The sequence below is a fragment of the Carex rostrata genome, chromosome 2 (assembly GCF_964058835.1).
Source record: "Carex rostrata chromosome 2, lpCarRost1.2, whole genome shotgun sequence".
Taxonomy (NCBI): Eukaryota; Viridiplantae; Streptophyta; class Magnoliopsida; order Poales; family Cyperaceae; genus Carex; species Carex rostrata.
The window spans coordinates 13,699,584-13,720,636 of NC_135919.1; the positions used below are offsets into that span (position 1 = coordinate 13,699,584).

General features: G+C 32.5%; 2 protein-coding genes across 2 annotated transcripts; one reads left to right on the forward strand and one right to left on the reverse strand.

Moving 5' to 3' along the window:
- The first annotated feature begins 8,428 nt into the window (after positions 1 to 8,428).
- LOC144550433 (uncharacterized) lies at positions 8,429 to 10,250 on the forward strand. The gene is made up of 3 exons (XM_078298560.1): positions 8,429 to 8,766; positions 9,062 to 9,193; positions 9,999 to 10,250. The coding sequence occupies exons 1-3, from the start codon at positions 8,559 to 8,561 to the stop codon at positions 10,052 to 10,054; spliced, it is 396 nt and encodes a 131-aa protein (XP_078154686.1). The 5' UTR covers positions 8,429 to 8,558; the 3' UTR covers positions 10,055 to 10,250.
- Positions 10,251 to 12,089: 1,839 nt separating this feature from the next.
- LOC144550449 (uncharacterized) lies at positions 12,090 to 15,935 on the reverse strand. Its single transcript, XM_078298561.1, has 3 exons — positions 15,675 to 15,935; positions 14,400 to 14,549; positions 12,090 to 13,823 (listed from the first exon to the last, which is right to left on the reverse strand). Exons 1-3 carry the CDS (start codon positions 15,861 to 15,863, stop codon positions 12,288 to 12,290), a joined length of 1,875 nt encoding a protein of 624 aa, XP_078154687.1. The 5' UTR covers positions 15,864 to 15,935; the 3' UTR covers positions 12,090 to 12,287.
- Between the last annotated feature and the right edge of the window lie 5,118 nt (positions 15,936 to 21,053).

Sequence of the window (21,053 nt, forward strand, 5' to 3'; positions counted from 1 at the left end):
CAAGGAAGAATACTTGATAAAATTGTTTAAACTTTACGTTACAAGGTAGAATTTAAAGCTCTAAAAGTAAATATATATTTATTTATTCAACGAAGTTTTTAAAATAAATTTTCTTATAAGAAACAATTGTCACTTCATATATATACAAATAATCTACATTTGTTTAAGTATAAATATTTTAAGAGAAAAAGTTTCTGTCCACTGAGTTTTGTCCACCATCTGTCCATAACCTTATCCAACTTCCATTCTAACTGTCGGTCCCTCACTTTCTTCTAACGAGCTCTCTTTCTCTCTTCTTTCTCTCTTTCTCATCTCTCTTTCTCTCTTCTTTCTCTCTTTCTGATCTCTCTTTCTCTCTTCTCTCTTTCTCTCTTCTTTCTCTCTTTCTCATATCTCTTTCTCTCTCCTTTCTCTCTTTCTCTCTTCTCTCTTTCTCTCTTCTTTCTCTCTTTCTGATCTCTCTTTCTCTCTTTCTCTCTTCTTTTAATTGAATATCTCTTTCTCTCTTCTTTCTCTCTTTCTGATCTCTCTTTCTCTCACAGAAACAAAAGTTTTGATCTCTCTTTCTCTCTTTCTCTCTTTCTGATCTCTCTTTCCGATCTCTCATTCCCCTTATTCGATCCAGATCTACACGACACTGCCTATGACAAGATGAAGAAGGCGCTGGTGTTGAAGTCCATTAGCGACAAAGGAAGGGATGGGAATAAGACTTCCATCAATAAAGCGGCTACCAGTATCATTGGGAGCACATAGATATCCACATACTCAAGGTTACACTTATTCTTATAATTTTCTGTAGATTTATGATATTTTGACAAATTTCTTTCTGAAATATTACGATTTTGTGATTTTCCAGTTTAGATTTGCGATTTTGATATTTTAAAAATGTGAAGTACATTTTTTGTAGGATTTGTTATTTAAGTTACAGCATTGAATGATGAATTTTACAGTATTGGTGCATATTGAAAGTTTCTGGATGTTTGAAAATTTGAATGACATTTTTTATAAGATTTGTTATTTAAGTTACAGCATTGAATGATGAATTTTACAGTATTGGTGCATATTGAAAGTTTCTGGATGTTTGAAAATTTGAATGACATTTTTTATAAGATTTGTTATTTAAGTTACAGCATTGAATGATGAATTTTACAAGATTGGTGCAAGTGAAATGACACTTTTTCTTTATGTTTTGAAAATTGTTATTATATTATTTTAAGCAATGTCCTAACAGCAAGGTCCTAACACTGATCCTTTTCAAGCAAGGTCCTAACAGCGCCAAACGGGTGGCAGCGACGGAGTACGAGCATACGACAGGTGGGGGCAGAGACTGGATTTGCTCTTGCTACTGGTACTAATACTTACAAGAGGGAAGTTAGGGCTGAAACTGGAGGGTTGCTTTTCGGGGCAAGAAAGGAGGTAGAATTGATCTACACGGCTTTGATTTTGCCGTTAAAGATCAAATCGCGGTCTGAATCCGAATCCGGATTTGATCTACACGTCCTTTGATAGATTTATATATGTCTCAAGGTAATTAAATGCAGTTCTTTTCTCTTTTGATCAAACCGATTTTGAATTTTGATTTTCCTAATTAATGCATAGGTGACAAACGAAGAGGAACAGCAGCCTCAATCATTGATTTCCCTTCATCAATTTGTTGTTTGTTTTACCTTTGCTCTTCATGAATTTTTGAGTTCAATGGGATTGGAGATCTATTTTTAATCGTGTCTGGTAAATTTACTACAAATTTCAAAATATTTTCAAGTTTGATTACATTGCACAATCGTCTCTGGTAATTTTCAAGTAGTAGCAGCTCAATTGTCTATGGTAATTTTACATGATACATGGAGTAATTTGATACATGAAGTAATTTTACTTTACTGGATATATGAAGTAATTTTACAGGATACGTGAAGTAAATTTACAGGATACATGAAGTAATTTGATATATTAAGTAATTTTACTAGATATATTAAGTAATTTTACTAGATATATGAAGTAATTTTACTAGATATATGAAGTAATTTTGCAGGATACATTAAGTAATTTGATATATGAAGTAATTTTACTGGATATATAAGTAATTTTACAAGATATATGAAGCAATTTTACTTTATTTGATACATGAAGTAATTTTACAGTATATAGGAAGTAATTTGATATATGAAGTAATTTTACTGGATATATGAAGTAATTTTACTTTACTTGATACATCATTGATTTTGATTTGAATGTTTTTGATAGTTTGTTTTGTAGTTGGTTGAAATGGTTCTGAGTGTCATGCAATTTGAGACGCCTGTCAAGGATAAATGGTTCTTCATTAATCCTTATTTGTCTGTAAGTATCTTTTTATTTTTGCTGTTGAAATACTTGAGTACTCTTTAATGCGTTTTATTTTGTATGATACAGATTTGTATGCATGATTACATTGCATATGCTTTTCAGTTAGGTAAATAACTTGTAAGATTATTTTGTAATTCTTATTTGTTATAAATCGAATTTGTTTCATTGTTTATTTTATTATTATGCAGAATGACATCTCAAAAGAACGTGTTGTTCTTGTGATGAGGCTTCTTATTCATCCGAACAATGAACACATGAGGTTTTTAATGTAAAAGTTATTTGTCCATAGTTTTTTGTGTGGCTATTATGCTATTCTGAATGTTGCGGTGAATATTTTTATCTTGTATTGAACAGATGTTGTTTGTGGTGAACAGATTTTGTGTGATGATGGATGTATGTATAGATTTAGCAATTTTATAGTATACATGGTATTATTTTATGGTTTATATTTTGCAATTTTACAGTATACATGATTGTTTGCAGGTTGTAGTTTAAACTGAAATGTAGCATTTTTTACATTTTTTACATTTTACAGTATAGACAATTCAATTGAAAATTTACAGTATTATTTGAAAATATTACAGTATACAAGATTCAATTTTACAATATATATTTTACAGTATACAAGATTCAATTGAAAATTCTACTGTATACAAGATTCAATTTTACAGTATACAAGATTCAATTTTACAATATACAAGATTCAATTGTAAATTTTACTATGTAGAAGATTCAATTTTACAGTATACAAGATTCAATTGAAAATTTTACTGTATACAAGATTCAATTTTACAGTATACAAGATTCAATTTTACAGTATACAAAATTCAATTTTATAGTATACAAGATTCAACCCAGTGCAGTCGCTAATAACTCTAACTGCCAATAACCGCTAATAACTAACTCTAACTTCCAATAACTTCCTATAACTGCAATTTCCGAAAGTACAGTTTGAAAGTACATTTATTTTGTCATGTTGTGCAAGTTGGAATCTTTTTCTAACTATCATGGGACCACTTCAAATAGTTGCTGGATGTTTTGTGATTAACTGATATTTTTTATGTGATATATTGTATAATTATACAGCATGTAGAAGTAATTTTACAGTATTCGCGCAAGTCAAAGCTGTGGACAAATGGTGGACAAAAGGCTGTGGACAATTAGACGCTTCCTTTTAAAGTGTGTACAAAACTCGGTTGACAATGAAATGCAATGTTAGTTTGAAAAATCGGTTTCCAGCCGAAGTACACAGAAATAGAATTTGAGGGTATATGCCAAAAGTGTGCTTGCTATAATTACAGTGATCAAGGCCTCAATTCAGTTAAGGAAACTTGAATTGGGAAAGAAAGCAACCCCATTTTTTGTGCGCCTCTTATCAGGTGTGATCAATTGCCTCATGGAATATCTTTTGTTTTTTTTGGCAAAACACACGTGGTTGATTTATATCACATCATGATTAAAGATATTAGGTTGATAAATTGTCTTGTTTTGTGCAAGAAATGAGAATTGGGTGAAAAAGAAACCAGTGAGGGGGCACATAAAGTTAAGCCAAGAGTGTTGAGTTACTCTTATAATTTAAAAAAATAAATATATTGTATATTGAAATTTACCTTAATTATTTTATTTTATTTTTATATAGTTCAATCTCTCTTATAAAATATTAAATGTATACTTATAGTTTAGTGGTTGATATTTTAATATGTAGTTGTAGAAACTAAGATTCAAATTTCAGCCATACATTATATATTTTAAGGTTCAGTCTTCAATTAAATTTTCTAGTTCTGTCCGTGAGAGAAGAAATGCAAAAACATTATATTTTCAATGCAAGAGTGAAATTAAGTATAAAGGCGTAACATAAATTTATTTTTTATTTTGACAAAATGTAGTCTGTTTTTTACGGTCGTCAAAATATGTTGCAAAGAACTGCTATGTATGATTGATCGTAAGTATGTAAATGATCTGAATCAGGCGTTGATTAATTAAAACATGAATTTTAGAGAAATCCCGCCCCGCAATATCCTAATTTGGTTGTTATCTTTTATACATTCTTTATTCTTTATGCATGGGAAATGAATATTCAATTTGTTCGGCTTATTAAAAATGGAATCAATTTTTTATTTAGTATTTAAAAATAAATGTGAGAACATTTTTTTAAGATATTAAAAATTAAAAAATTTGCTCTAACTTTTATCTGAAAAGAATATTAATTGATAAATTAAGATATATATATATAGGTTGGCTAAAATCAAAGTGGTAGTTCCTGAGCTTTGGTGCTACCAATTAGTTTTTCAATTTTCAAAGTTCAAAACATCGATCTGAACCGTTCAAGTTGATCTCTATATTAAAATGTGCTTGGAGACCAAATTTTACATTTTTCTGAATTTTTTTACTATTTATTAAGCCACTTTGAAAATCGCTGATCCAACGGTGACTTCTATAGAGATCGTGTTGAGCAGTTCATATCGATTGTTTGAATTTCAAAATAAAAATATAGTGCTATGGAGCCAAAACTTATTTTACTTCATGCTCATTTTAGCCCATCTATATATATATAGCTACTCCGCTCAATTATTTAACTAGTACGTATGTACACCGTTGAAGTGGATGCCGACATTAACATTCTGTTAAATTAAAAAAAAAAATGAATTTATTGGAACAAGTAAAAAATTCAGTTGGTTATGAAATACATAACGAATATACAATGACCCATTTGTGATCTTGAACAAAAATTGGTAATCTCCGAAGGAAGTTGTCCTTGATTAAAGCAAAAACAATAATCTACTTTTGATCGGTATTTACTATATTTGTCATAAGCAAAAAAGAAATATGGAAATTCACAATGTGAACTCTCTTACCGTATGAATTGAGTTTCGTTCAAAGTATTTTAGACAAATATTATTAAATCAGATTTAAACATGATCTGATTTGTGTTGATATTCATGTGATCAGAATTTCAAACTTAATAAATTTAAATAACTATTTGATTCTAAACGTCTATATAAATTTATTAAATAGTTTCCTGAATCTAAATTGCCTATATAAATTTTGATACAAATTGATCGATTTAGACTTAGTTTTGAATAAGGCCTTGTTCAAAGTCCTTTGAACCAACAATAAAAAATAAATAAAAACCACTCCTTGGTTGTATGAATCCGTATCACCTCATGTACCTGAGGTGCAAGCAGAAAATCCGGACTATTTTTTTTAACTTGACACAAATCTTAAAGCAGACTCCCTACAGTCATAATAGGGACCGAATTGAGTTGAATACACGCCTAAGGGCTTTCACCTCAAAAAAAAATTGAGTTGAATATAGATGGAATTAATCTGGACCGTTTATTTTTTAAAATTGTAACTCAGTTAGCGGGGGCTGTTTAATGGAACGCGTGATAATTAATCTGGACCATTGTTTGATAATAAAGGGGAAGGTCCCCAAACATCCGAGTGAATGAGTTCAAGAGGAGAAGAAGAATTAGAAGTGCTAGAAGTAAACGGAAGTTTATGGCATTTTGCAACAATACAATCATGACACATACTCAATTTATTTGAGGAACAAGGTAAATTTTGAGAATGTAAAACATGAAGAGTAGTAGAAGATGATGGATGACCTAGGCGAGCATGCCAACGGTCGGCCGAAGTAGAAGCACCAAAGAAAACTTGTGGATGAGGTAGTGATCGGTTGAGAGGAAGAGAAAAGGAGTAGAGACCATTAGTAACCTTGGCTTGGAGGAGAAGAGTCGAGGTTATGCAGTCCTTGATAAGACAATCATGAGAAGAAAATTCAATAAGAAGTGAGTTGTCAAGTAGTAATTGAGAAAGACTTAGCAAGTTTTTGGTGAATGATGGTACATGTAAAATATTTTTGAGATGTAGGGATGTATGTGCTATAGAAAAAGAAGTGGAGCCAATGTGAAGAATTTTCATACCGGTACCATTACCAATGTGTAGTTGATTGAATCATTCATATGGCACGAAATTGGATAAGTTGTTTAAATCACTAGTGACATGGTGAGAGGCGCCGGAGTCAAGAATCCAGTTGGATGTGGAGGTAGATGTAGAGGTATGAATTGGTTCAGCCATGTAAGCTTGAGGAGGATGGAAAGTGGCATCCCGAGAGTCATCAAAGCGCCACCAACAAATTCTTGCAGTATGACCTTTCTTATAACAGATCTGACAGAATTCAAGAGGAGTTAAGGAGGGAGATGCTGCAGGTCTGTTTTGAGGAGAGGAGATATTTGGGCTTTGAGGTGTAGGGAGAAGAGGGGATTTGTTTTGGGGGTAAGAGGGGCGCGGCCCAGTAGGTCTGGGACCACGGGACCTGGGGTTGGATTGTTGGTTAGATCGCTGGTTGGTGTATTGAGTAGGATAGTTCTGGTTAGCGGGTTTGGAACTCGAATATTTGGATTTCTGATTGTTTGTGTAGAGGGCTGTGGGATCCGATGCAGAGGGAAGAGAGGAGGGAGAGGTGTGTTGAGTTTGAAGAAGATTTTCATGACTGAGAAGATCAGCTTGGATATCCGGTAGAGAGAGACCATTGTGCCGAGAAGAGGTGGTGGCGGCTACAACAAAGGAGTTAAATTCGGATCCGAGACCACCAAGGATGTGCATAGCTAGATCTTCGTCAGAGACTGGATGGCCGATAAAGGCGAGTTCATCAGCAATCGACCGCATGGTTGTGATGTAATCGGTACAATTCATCCCCTTTTTGGTTGTGTTGAAGAGTTTCCGGCGAAGTTCTGCTAGACGGGCCTTGGAGGTGGCAGATAAGGTGGTTTGAAGGGTGGTCCATAGGTCGTAGGAAGAGGTGCAGGAGACCACCTGACCAAGCAGCGTTTCTGACAAGGAGGAGCGCAGCCATCCAAGTAAGATCTGGTCCTGTTGCTTGTTTTCATTTGTTGCTGGCTCGGCGATGAACTTGTGCAGTCCATATCCATGGAGAATAGGAACAATTTGGGATTGCCAGGTTAAAAAATTGGTACGGTTGAGTTTTGTTGAAACAGGGATGTTAAGAAAAATCAAGGAATTAGAAGGTGGATTAGAGGGTGTAGGCGTTGGAGTATTTTCAGCCATGGTAAATGCTCTGATACCATGAAATGATACCAGTATAATTTTGAAATAGAAAGAAACAAAAAGATAAGTTTGAAATTTGATTTTATTCACTCATTGTAATTGATTGATTTACAAGAGATTGTTCCTACCTTTATATAACAATCTGAGTTATTATGAAAATCTAATTTACATTTATTTCTAATGCGCTATCTAGGCAGTGAGTATCTTTTTCTGATTTATTTCCTGAGTCATCCGTTATGCCTTGTGAGGCTGCTGTCCATTGGTTGTAACAATGGATGTGTCCATTTGTATCTTATCAATTTTCCTTTTCCTTTTTTTTTTTTTGGGGTGAAAAGCAAAATCAAGCTCATTAATTGAGTTGTTTCCAGTATTTTCTTCCCCACATCTTTGAAAGAGCTCTGACTTTTGTTTTTTTCCCCATAAAATATGGAGAAATATTGACAACATTACATCTTGTGGTTTGTGCAACGAATGGTGAGATAATGAATTCTTGTTGACAGCATGACCGTAAAATAACGACAATCATATCTCTTTTTGAAAATGAAATTTGAGATGTTGAAATCAATGCTTGAAGACATACATTGTAATATGATTCATTGAGCAAGTCCTTGCGGCTCTTTTCATACCAGAATTAAAATATTCTTTAGGTGCGGCTGTGCGAATAACTACGTCCCAACAACTCAAATGAGTTTCTAAATAACTAATAACTAATTTTTAGAAATTATGGTTTCTAAAGCTTTTAACTCTGACACATCCTTAAAATTAATTTTAGAGTTTCTAATAGGCCACGTCAGTAATAAATTAAAAAGAAGAAATAATTTGAGTCAATTATTTGACCAGCATAGAGTTTATAAACAGTTTTTTAATAAAAAATTTACATGCATAGTTTCTAAATAAAAAACTCTCCCAAATTTTTAAAACTGAATTAAAAACTGCTATATCAGATTAAAAACTCTCATAATACCATATCATCATACCAGAGATGTAAATACTATTAGCAAAAAAAAAAAAAGTATTAGGGGGCGTTTGGTTTGCGCTTTTGAGAGGGGATTCCAGGCTATTGTGATTCCATTCCTGCATTTGGCAAAAACAGTCGGGAATAGAAACGGGAATATAGGATTCCCTCTGTAATCACAATTCCCTGCTTAATGGCTATCCCGATAGCCAAAAAAAAGGTGGATTTTCTTGATTCCCGTCGGAAGGAAATCGCGTTAGCGCTCTTTCTTCGCTCTCTGTTATTACAACTCTCTCCTCTCCATCTCCAACATCTCTCCTCTCCTCTCCTCTCCTCTCCGTGTCTCCAACTTCTCTGTGCTCTCCTCTCCGTCTCCGTCTCCGACTTCTCCGACTTCACAGGTTTTCTCTCTCTCTTCTTCGATTTTCTGTCTCCTGCTTAACTCTTCTCTCTAGTATTAGTAAAGTCACACCTTTGTTCTAGTTTAATGGTAGTGGCTCCTTCAATTTCTATTTTTTGGTTGATCTCTAGCGGTATATAACTTATTTCTCTCATCAATTTGCCATCCGTCAAGGTCCCTTTTGATTGTGCACGCACAATAAAAAAAAATTAAATACTGTAGTTTCTCTAAATGGGCTTGAATTTGCATGTACAAGGTCCATCAATTTCCTGTCTCATCAATTTCTAATTTTGTAGAGACTGTAGTTTGGACATGGACACGGTTGATACATCTCTCTGTTTGTAGTTTTCAATCAATGGACGAACCGACAAATCTTTACACAATTCCTGTGACAGTTTCTGTTACCGCTTCACTTAAGAATAAATCAGGTAGCACAATCTAGCTACTTTGACCACTAATACTGTACTGTTATGGTTCGGTAATGTTCATGAATAGGTATCTATTCTTGTATTCGGTACTGTTCTGATTCAATACTGTTCTAAGATATGTATGTATTTGGTACTATTCTGATTCTGGTATTTGGTGATGTTCTAAGATATGTATGTATTTGATACTGTTCTGATTCTGGTATTCGGACTGTTTTGATTTGGTACTATTCTAAGATTTGTATGTGTCGGTACTATTCTAAGTTATGTATGTATTCAGTACTTTTTGATTCTGGTATTCGGTACTGTTCTGAATTGGCACAAGCTAGTACAATCTAGCTACTTTGACCACTAATACTTTTTTTTTGTCTAACATATATGTATTCTGGTGCACAAAAGGATTTCTATATATAATACTGATTTTGGAAGTAAATTTCCTTTGTACATACAATAGCAGAATAGCTCATTTATCTAAGATATATATTGTCTTTGTGGTATTATATCCCTCTTATGTTAATTGTTTAGATTTGCAAAAAATTGAACTTATTATGACACTGAATTTGTTAATTGTTTATATATCTCTCTTTTTGAGGTATGTTACCAGTAAGTTGGGCTCCTAAAATTTTGATAATTTTTCTGGGCATATATGTAAAAGTGCCACTGACCATGTAGTGCTTCCTTGAATAATTGTACTTAAATTCGTTTTGAGGCTAGATGTTTCGACACAAGCTATTGATGAAGCACACAATTAAAGCATGGTATGTTGATTAACTTAATTATCATGATTTTGTTTTATTCTTTCTTGTAGGAGGCCCCGGCTTTGGTACCCTTACACAGCTTGCCACCTGGATCCTCACTGGATGATGAAGAGATTGAATTTAAAGTCTCAAAATTAGTTAGTATACTGTAATAAAAATATATTGTTGTGTGTAAACAATTAAACATTAATATGCTAGTTTAGGAATTAGTATTTTTCTTAAGCTTGTGTCATTAGTAAGATCTATTCATGTATTATTTTACTGGTAAATGAAAGGGCCATCCGGTATGAGATTTTAGTATTTTTCTTAGATTTAAATAGACCATATATAGATATCAGTAATGCATCAGATATAGATTTAACTTTATGGTCTAAATTTTGACTCGTGTCGACTGTATAATTATTCATATAGTATGTACTATGTAGGCACATTTATAATCTTGTTATACATAATCTTCTAAAATTAAAATAACTTCTAAATTAAATTAATCTTTAAATAATACATAAGCTTTCATGTTATGTGATTTTTTTACATTAATTTAATTTATAATTTATAATTTATCTTTAACAATATATAAAAAAATTGGTAAAGTAATGTTATTTAGTTAATAATTAATAAATAGTGAAGTTATGTCCATTGTAATAGCTATGCGCAAACCAAACATGGGAATGACTCATTTCAGGGAATGTTGAAGTAATAGTCATGCGCGAACCAAACATGGTAATGACACATGCCCTGACATCTCAATTCCCTGGCATTACATTCCTTGAAATTCTTCTATTCCCTGGAATGACCTATAGCGCGAACCAAACGCCCCCTTAGAAATAAAATTCATGATTTGGGTATAACGAAATACTGGCGCTTCATTTAATGCGACAATAAGGTGTTCAATTTTGATTCCTTCGCATTTGTCTCCACAACCACAAAGATGTTGACATTACCGGAATCATTATAGGCCACATGGCCGACATCTATGTTTAAATAGTAGTTGAATTAATTTGTTCATAGGGACCAGTAACAAAAGGACGGGCTTTATGAGGCCAACACTGGACCTTCTACTGGACCTCTAGAGCATCAAGCGACTGACCCACCCGACTGTTGAGAGAAGATTTTCGTTATTTCCACTGATCAATCAGAATCTGACGGATAATAGATCGCTTGTAATTTGTAAACCGTCTCGGCTAACTCGGATCCTCTGCAGTATCTCATCAATTAGTTTGAATCCGGACCATCCAATTAAAATTCGAATGATCGAATCAATCCGGTTCAATGTACGGATCTGTTTTAAACTCGTACTGATGTATAACGAACATACTGGATTTAAAAACACCGGTTTAGATGGAGAAAAGGAGTCTGATTACGTACGAAGCTGGAGATAAAAGATAATGACAAATGAATAGTTCGGCTTTAGTCTAAGGGAATCAAAAATTCGTGATTAAAAAATAATTCGGTATCATAAGGAAGCAACAAATCTCCAAAAATACCCACACAAAAAATTGTGTTTTTTTTGCGTATAATTCGTGATTTGCGATTTATTCGTGTTTTATTTGTGAATAAAACGTATAGTACTTTTTTTATTGCGTTTTATTCAGTATTTGTTCAAAAACGTCAAAACGAATTATACGTGAATTATTTGCAATGAATTATTCGCGAGTTAGTGACAAACAATGGAAACTCACCAAATATTAGTACAACGGACTCTTCAACGCACCAAATAATTTTCACAAAGAGGTAAGAAAACTTTTCAATGAGGTTCAATACTACGAATCAATAAATTGTATGTAATAACTCCTAACTTCAATCTATTACTTTTACAATAATGTGCAAGTCATAGTGAGCAATCTTTTATTGAAAGTATGAGGATCAATTTTCAATCCATCTTGAAGTGTATATCAATAAAAAAAAAAAAAACTATACAAATCACTGTTGTAAAAGACGTTTCATTAGGCCAATTAGTCGTTGGCAGTGATCAAACTGTTACAGATTTTTTTCAACTAATCAGCTGATTACTTTTTATTATGATAGATTATTCTCAATTATTCTTAATTAATCACTTGGTGGTGTCATGTCCATCCAACGAGCATATACCGTTATTTATAACACTGATACAAATAAGTTCATTCTTTATAAAAGAAAAGAAAGAATGGGGATAACCCCAATTTATACAATTTCAATCCGTCCTGTGTAAAATAGGACAAGATAAACCTGTTTTTGGACAAAATAATCCATACCAACTGGGTCAAACAAAAAAATTGTATTATACAATACCAAAATACCAATCAAACACCTCCCCGGTACAATTTTTATCTTAATGCAGCAAATCACAAATTTCTCTGTCATTAACTGGAAACCTGATATGGTACACTCATGCGTCGCATCATTAGTGGGATTACACATTCAAATGCTTTAATTAGCGTTGACACCTTATTCTTGTCAGTAGCCTCCAACTTTTGGATGAGCCTTTGTAACACATAGTCTACCTTCCATTTCTTCAACCTCCATGTTGGGTGCATAGCATCACCATTGCCTCCAGCTGGATGTTTCTCCATTCCCTCTAGTTCATTTACTATCTCTTCAATGATTGACACTATGTCAATTGGAAGAACAATCTGCTCTTGTTCGGTATAGTGAGTGTTTTCTGTACCAATGATTTTGGATAGTTCATCTTCAATTGATAGCTCACGGTGATCAGCCGTCTCATTCTGTTCTTGTTCGGTACAATGAGTGTTTTCTGTACCAATGAATTTAAATAGTTCATCTTCCATTGATATCTCATGGGGATCGGTTGTCTCATTCTGTTCTTGTTCGGTACAGTGAGTTCTTTCTGTACCCATGATTTCTGATAGTTTATCTTCAATTGATATCTCACGGAGATCAGCTGTCTCATTCTGTTCTTGTTTGGTACAGTGAGTGTTTCTTGTATCAATGGTTTTTGATAGTTTATTTTCAATTGCTATGAACTCACGGAGATCGGCCGTCTCATTCTGTTCTTGTTCAGTAAAATGAGTGCTTTCTGTACCCATGATTTTTGAGAGTTCATCTTCAATTGACATCTCACCGAGATCATCTGCCTCATCATTTGAACTGGAGAAAACACATATATCATCTATTTCTTCATACTTTGTATCTATAACCTCATGCTTCTCACAATTTTCATCTTTGTCACTGGTAATTATCTCTGGAGGAAACGACTCCGCTACACTCATTTCAATTTCTGATTTTTTTTCCTCTGTAACCTCGTATCTTTCCAAAATTTTGCTTTCATTTAAAACCTTGACATTGCTGTCTGCATGCTTTGGTGAACCTTCCATGATGGTTTCTTTTGTTTCAATTTCTGGTAAGTTTTTGCATATGACCTCCAGTTTCTCTGAATTTTCATATCCACATTTTTTATCTGGGTTAAAGGAAAGATCCGAGTGCCCGGTCTCTTCTAAAAGTTCCATCTCATCTTTAATGCTTGTTCGAGAAACCATGTCAGTTTTAATTTCAGTTCCATCAATATCTAGTGTTCTTTGTTGTTTATTAGAATGCAAATATGAACTCTCATCTTTGATTATCTGATCGACAACACCCTCGCCATTTTCAGTATAACTCAAATGATCCGAAGTAAAGCTTCCAGCCTCAGTTTCTCCTTTAGTATCTTTCTTCTTACCAGCTTGCTTTGTTATTTCCTGTCTGTTTTGTCTAGGTACCCTTAAAGATTTAATAGAAGGTGACCTTTTTAACATAGGGGTACTTTGAAAATCACCAGAAGAAGATCGGCTCCTTGGCTTATGGGGCTGAAGACCTAGTATATTCTCTGATTTGCGTCTCACCTCATATGGGTCTGAATCCAGTTTCTTCTTTACTTTTGGAATATCCAAATCCACTGGATTCTGTACAAAATTATATCATTTTTAGAGATATTGAGCTAGTAAAGTAAAATAGAAAATTAGATTGTATTAAAGGGTATTTATGCACAAACAGGACTTGACAGTATGCACCACATAAATGATCGCCTCTGATATATTTTTTTTATCTCTGTTATATCATGGAGAACTTTGTATTGACTACTGAGCCCCCACCGCAAATAGAGGAAAATAAATAATTAAATCACTCAACCAGTATAACTCAAAATGATCTGAGGTACAAGAATCAGTGAATACATCACATTGCGGTTTAGAAAATTGAATTTTTTATTCAAAAAAATTATGGCAGATTAAATCATCAAAACTGACTGTTATGTTTCAAATAATATTTAGAACTCACAAAAAATATTATTAGAACAATTTTGATAGGTTGTCTTAATTGCTATTAGAGCAATTTCAATTAATAATGAACAAGATACCAGGTTTGATCAATGCAGTCCCTAGTATATTTTGGAGTGAAATCCTTACTTTCAAGTAAGCAAAGAACATGACGTATTATGAAGGTACTATTTATAGAGAAATCGGAATTAGAATTAACTGTACCTGACTCTTTGCATTGAAGCATCTTGTTGTCTTCATGTAATGGCGTTCTACTGGTTTCTTTATGTTGTTCAAATCTCTGTTTGTGGTTGCCTCAGACCTAGTTGAACTGCTCCTTGTTAGTGCATTGCCGTGGCTCTTTTTACTTGTAATCTGCCATTTAAATCATATCAGATATAGAGGTCAAACAAACATTGGGTTTCAATCATATCAAATTTTTCATGTTAAGTATGGAGGTCAATTATAAAGTCCCCATAGCAATTTACTCTAAATAGTTTACACATATATGTTCAAAAATTTCGAAAATAAATGGGGATCAATGGACCCCCATTCTCTCTTACTAGATCCGCTATTGCTACCAACTACACCAGCACAATGAGAAAAATAGTTCCATTTATGAGCAGTATATAATGAACCATACCAGTATTGAGTTCAGTGTTTAAGAATGTACTGTCATCAAATAATTTACTAGTTCAACCAAGTTGTGTCTATTGACTAATTTTTTTCATTCATTAGCATTAAAAATAATTAATTAATTTTTACAAATTTTGTAAAATATCAAAGCTGCAACAATTCATTATGGCAGTTCAAACTTGAGCTGTTTGTTGCTCAAGTTTGATTTTAGCTGGAGGAGAGAAGAAATTACACCAGTTCAAATTGATAAAAGTTTCATTCACTGAGAAGTATATATATATTGTGATTCGTACATCCATCTTATAATTTATCATATAATAAATTGATTAATTTTAAACAGCTTTGTTCTGGATGGTTAGTCTTAGCATCTTTTGAATTATTCTGTTCTGTATTTGTTTATTTTGTTATAACAGCTTGTTTGAGCCCGTCAAGTATATGATTTGGATTAGCTTTTAGAAGTTGCCTTTGTATGCTGAACTCTATTTATAAATGAGAAAACTTTTTTTTTTTTTAAATTATCTCGGCACCTTGCTGTAAATATCTTTTTATTTAAGTATTGCTGGAATTTTAATATTTGGTCTTTCTTTCATTCTTTTTCTTTTGAGTGCCTTTTTTTATATGTTGTAACTTGTAACTTAAAAGCTACAGCTGTCCTTATTTTCATTTGTATCCTTAAGAAGTTTGGAAATACTTTTTTATAATCTCCATAACTCCATTGACATGTTTGAAAATCACCAAAAATCAAAATTTATCTCCAAAATGTATCTAAATCATGTACTGGATTCCTCTAATGATCCTTTTATGTCAGAAGTTCGAAGTATGAATGCTTGTGAATGTTTTTCAAAAGAACAAATGAGCATTTACCTGTAACTGATCCTTTCTGACACCTGGACTTTCTGGTTGCAAATTTGTATAACTGAAATCACCATCGATCGTGCTCCCCGATACGTTTCGCACATGTCCAGAGCGACCGGTACCATTTCCAGAGAGCGAGCGTTCTCTTCCCGACTCTGTTTGTGGTTTGCTCTTCACTGGTGGCCTCCCCCGCATCATTTTGAGTCAGCTTACATGTGATTTGGGAAGCTCAGTTGCATATGAGTTGATGTTTGTGTGAGGAATTTTGGAGGTTTGAAGAGAAATGAGGGTCAAATTGTTAGACATGGTTCTCTGTCCTCTGCTTATATATCTTTGGAGGTCAACTGTGATGGATATATTTTGGAAAACTTGTGTACCCTTGTAAACTTTAGAATATCAGTATATAACCCTATTGATTGAGAAAGGACACTAATGACTAAACCCATGCAAATTATCTTTGGTATTAGTGAAAAAGAGGAAATTATATTTGGACCCTTTTTCTGGATATATTTTTTAAGAAATTTATTGGACAGCTACCCCCATGGAATACGTGTTCGAATTGGAAATTTTGGTGCTTTTAAAATTTTCAAGGGTATACAATAATTAAGTACATTTTGTTGTGGAATTGTTTCGATTTATTAAATAATTCTGGCTCATTTGTTTCTTTATCATTTTTATATTAAAGTTTCTGAGATTGAATTGCCTTGTACATCTACATTTTTATCCTTGACTCGGTGACACGTATTTGTTGAAACCAGCTTTACAAAAATCACATTTATAAATGAATTAATTATTTATTATTGACGTGCACGGTGCACAAATAGCTCCTTTTTTCTTGTCTAGAATTTCAAATGGAGGATTTGTGCCCCTGTTTTATTGACCAGCGCTAATTCTACAGTGCAAATCGTTATCCACAAAAAATGACAAATTCAATATGTTTTATTTTGAGCTATGCTCCAGCCTCCATGTTTGCCTTCAGTGTTTTAAAAATCAGTTCTCGATATTCGGAAAGCCACCGCATACCGCATATACAGTATGTTATTATTCCAACTGCATACCGCATTTTAAAATCTGCAATCTATATATATATTCCATATTTTCTAGGGATGCACTTGTTATTATTTTTATCAATTAGACGTAAAATCGTCTACGTTAAAAATTATCAACTTATTATGTGGTCATCATCTGTTAAGGTAGAGCAAAATTAAAGAAATTATTTCTTGTGGAGGAAGTTAATTAAATCAACAATTCACATAAATATTTCGAATTTTTCATATCTGGACATATTATGTCTGCATTTTGACTTGACGATATCATAATTCTAGAGATATCTAAATTGGCGAACAAAATTATTATTAATTAATTAGTTAGTTAATACCTTTGAAAACAGGAAACGGAATATAGAGTTAAATTTATTTTTTAACTTGGTAATCTAGAAAATTCTGGATATATAACTGTCAAATACGTTACGAACTCCTTAGTTTTTTTTATCATTTTCACAAGAGAATTTAAGGAACTGTTTTGGACAGGTATGGCTACTTGTCCAAGGAAAAAAAAAACTTATTTAGTTAAATTACATTTATTGTTAAAATTAAGCTTGATGGGGGTGGAGAATTCTTTATAAAAAAAATAAATGAATTGTGCTCCCTTGTGTAAATGAGGATGAATATTTATTTATAAAGAATGTTAGGGAATTGGAAGGATATTTTACATCTTACATATCATGACGAATCATTGGATAACAATTCTACTTGGAAAGCTGTTTCTTTTGTTAAATATCTGGTTCAATTGGGATCTAAGAGAGTTGTAGTTAATGGATCTACCATTAATATTATTGGCATGATACATGGCACAATAAGTGTAGTTTAAAAATTCAATTTCCATTATTATTTCCTAAACCTAAAAGGAGCAGAGCATGTCTTACTGCTGTACGACCAATTTTTTTTATTTATATCCAAAATAAAATATAAATTTAAAAAACTAACCAACTAGCTAATGAAATTGCAAAACTACCCAAACCGGTTAACCATTAACCGGACTCAAATCAAATTTCCGGTTATTGGTTTCCCGGACCCATTGAAATAGTCCGGTTAACCATTAACCGGAAATTTGATTTGAGTCCGGTCAATGGTTAACTGGATTTGTGCATTTTCCTTCTTCTTTTTGTATTAAAATATTAGAAATGTTGAATATATTTCTTTGAAAATAGATGGAATACAATATAATTTGATTTATTAGAAAGACTGCAACAAATAGCCCGGATCAATATTTTTCAGATCGGATTTTTCGCGGCTGTAAGAAAAATTAATATATCTCTTTATGTGTTATTGAAAAAAAATAAAAATGCTTAGATTCTGAGTTATTGATCCCGATTCAAAAGTCACTTCTATGTAATCTAGAAAATATTGTGATCCTTCTAGGACATTTAATTTATGAAAAATTGTATCTATTTTTGAAAAAAAACAAAAACTTTAATTTATTTAATGATTGTTTTTAAAAAAGAATTCTCAAAATAGATACAATTTTTTATAAATTAAATATCATAGAAGGATCACAATATTTTCTAGATTACATAGAAGTGACTTTTGAACCGGGATCAATAACTCGGAATCTAAGCATTTTTCTTTTTTTTCAATAACACATAAAGAGATATTAATTTTTCTTACAGCCGCGAAAAATCCGATCTGAAAAATATTGATCCGGGCTATTTGTTGCAGTCTTTCTAATAAATCAAATTATATTGTATTCCATCTATTTTCAAAGAAATATATTCAATATTTCTAATATTTTAATACAAAAAAAACCGGTTCACTGCTAACCGGACCTTCTTTCACGTGCCCACACCCCAATGCATGACCCCCACCTTTAAAAATTAAAAAAGAAAGGTCCGGTTAACGGTTAACCGGATTATTTCAATGAATTCGGTTAATGGTTAACCGGAAATTTAATTTGGGTCCGGTTAACCGTTAACCGGTTTGGATACTTTTCGATTTTCATAACCCGTTTGGTTATTTTTTTAAATTCCTTTTATTTTATGGATATAAATAAAAAAATCGGGCTGTACGACATAAAGAAATATTTAACTTTTCTAATATTCAGTTTTTGCAATGATATCTTTAACTGGTAGTGCTCTAATGACAGAAAAGAAAACGTTGCTTATAATTTTTTAATGGGTAATTATAATATCCTCCACTTAACTATCCCCCGTTCTGTCCCCCATCAAAAGTAATAACAAATTAACGGTCAAAGTCTACTAAATTAGAAACTTTTTCCTATTTTGTCGTCATCTATCATGTTTTCACCCTAGATCAAAAGTCATACCAAATTAACGGTCAAAGTCTACTAAATTAGAAACTTTTTCCTATTTTGTCGTCATATATTTGTTTCCACCCTAGCTCTCCTCTTGAGTCTTCTCAACTGATAAAGAAAGATATTGCAACCATGGCAACTCTTCTTCGAACACCAGGGCCGGCCCTGGTGCTGGGCAGCCAGGGCGACCGCCCCGGGCCCCAAGATTTATGGGGCCCCAAAAGAAATAAAAATATTTTGCATATATTAAAAAAAAATTAATCTGTATATAGTAAAAATAAATAAAATATTAGAGCTCAAACTTTGAATATTCAAAGGGTTCGAACTTTTCTATAAATAGGTATGATCTATTTATATATCAATAAAAAATTGTGTATATCAGTATTGTAAATAATGGTATGCGCTTGTCGAATGAACGGGATACTATTAAGTAATTAATCGGTATGCGGTCGATTAATCAGAATTATGCGGACAATTTTGTATTTTCATTAAAATTATGTGTATATATTCATAATTTATTTAACTCATCAAACTTATCAAATAAACTTAATTTAACTTAGTTCTATTATTATAACATGAAACTACGCTTAACAATACACACACACTTTACATGTGTAAGTAACACATTTATTTAATTAAAAAATAAATTCGAGAATTAAGCATTTTCAAACACTAACAATATATTATTTGAAAGACATGAAACATTCCAACATAAAATCATTAAAGTTAGTTTGTAATAACAACTTAATTTAATATATGAACATGATGTACTAATTGAAAAAATTACATCAGTAAGTAAGAAAAATATATGATATATATATAATAAAGGAATTAATCAATTAATTCAAAATAAGTAAGAAGAAAAAACATATATAAAAAAATTAAATGTATAGCCAAGTACAAATAAAATTGCAATACATGTTTATGAAATTTATTATCATACAATTACAGGAAAAAAAAACAATGTAAACATAAATAATCACTAGAATAAACGAAAATAAATGGAAATAAACGGAAAAAAAGCAGATGATCAAATGAGAATAAATGAAATAATTGGGAATAATCGAGAATAATCGGCCAATTAATCAAAAAAATTCACTAATAGACCTTCGATAAGTGTATTCATAACTGTTTGACAGTCATTAACAATTAAACAAGTATATAATAGGCCGTTAAGTCCGTTTTTTACAACACGGGTATATATAAAGGGTCCAAAAATTTATTCCGCCCCGGGCCCCAAAATCTTCAAGACCGGCCCTGTCGAACACTATCCAAATCCTCTTCTCTGGCCAGCACTCCCACCTCCTTCAGGCAACACCACCACTCCTCCACTCAGGGTCGCGGGATTTTCATTGGCGCCTCCTTCTCTGCCGTTGTCTCCGGCGATCTAGCTCTCTACTACTTCTCCTCCTCGCCTACCATTGTACTCTTCTTTTTTCTTCTCGAAATTATATTGGAGGATTCGAAAAATAAAATAACATTTCTCATAGATCTTAATTGAAACATTGTATAAATTTTTACTTTGTCTAATCGAGGATTCAAATTATTTTATGTACCGGAACGATTTGAGAGCAGTAAGGAATTAGATCAGATCCGAATTCGAATCCTCTCCAAGTCAAAAGGCCCATTTCGGACTTAATGAAAAATGTCAAAGAAAAGTATTAAATTATGTTTTCATTGGTTTTGATATTACTTTTGTGAATCTATAACACGTGATCGGTAGTTGAGCTGATTGATCTGCAATCATCTAATTATTTATGGTAGATGCGAGTGTGCTCATTCGATTTACTCTTTTAGCATGAATGAAGCTGTCGTCTAATTAAAAGAGGGTAAAAATATTTTTGTAAGAACGACTTAATTTCAAATGTTATGGGAAGGAAATTCGTTTCAAGTGATTCTTTTTGGATAGGTGTCCAATTTTAAAATTGAGGCTTGGAGAAAATAACAAAATATGTTAAATTAGGTAAGTGAGTACTAAGTACTAAGTACTAAGAAATGACAGAAAACTAAATTTTGTAAAAAATAGAGGTATGACTACTTGATATCTTATATCTTAGTTATGAATATTTGATATCTTAT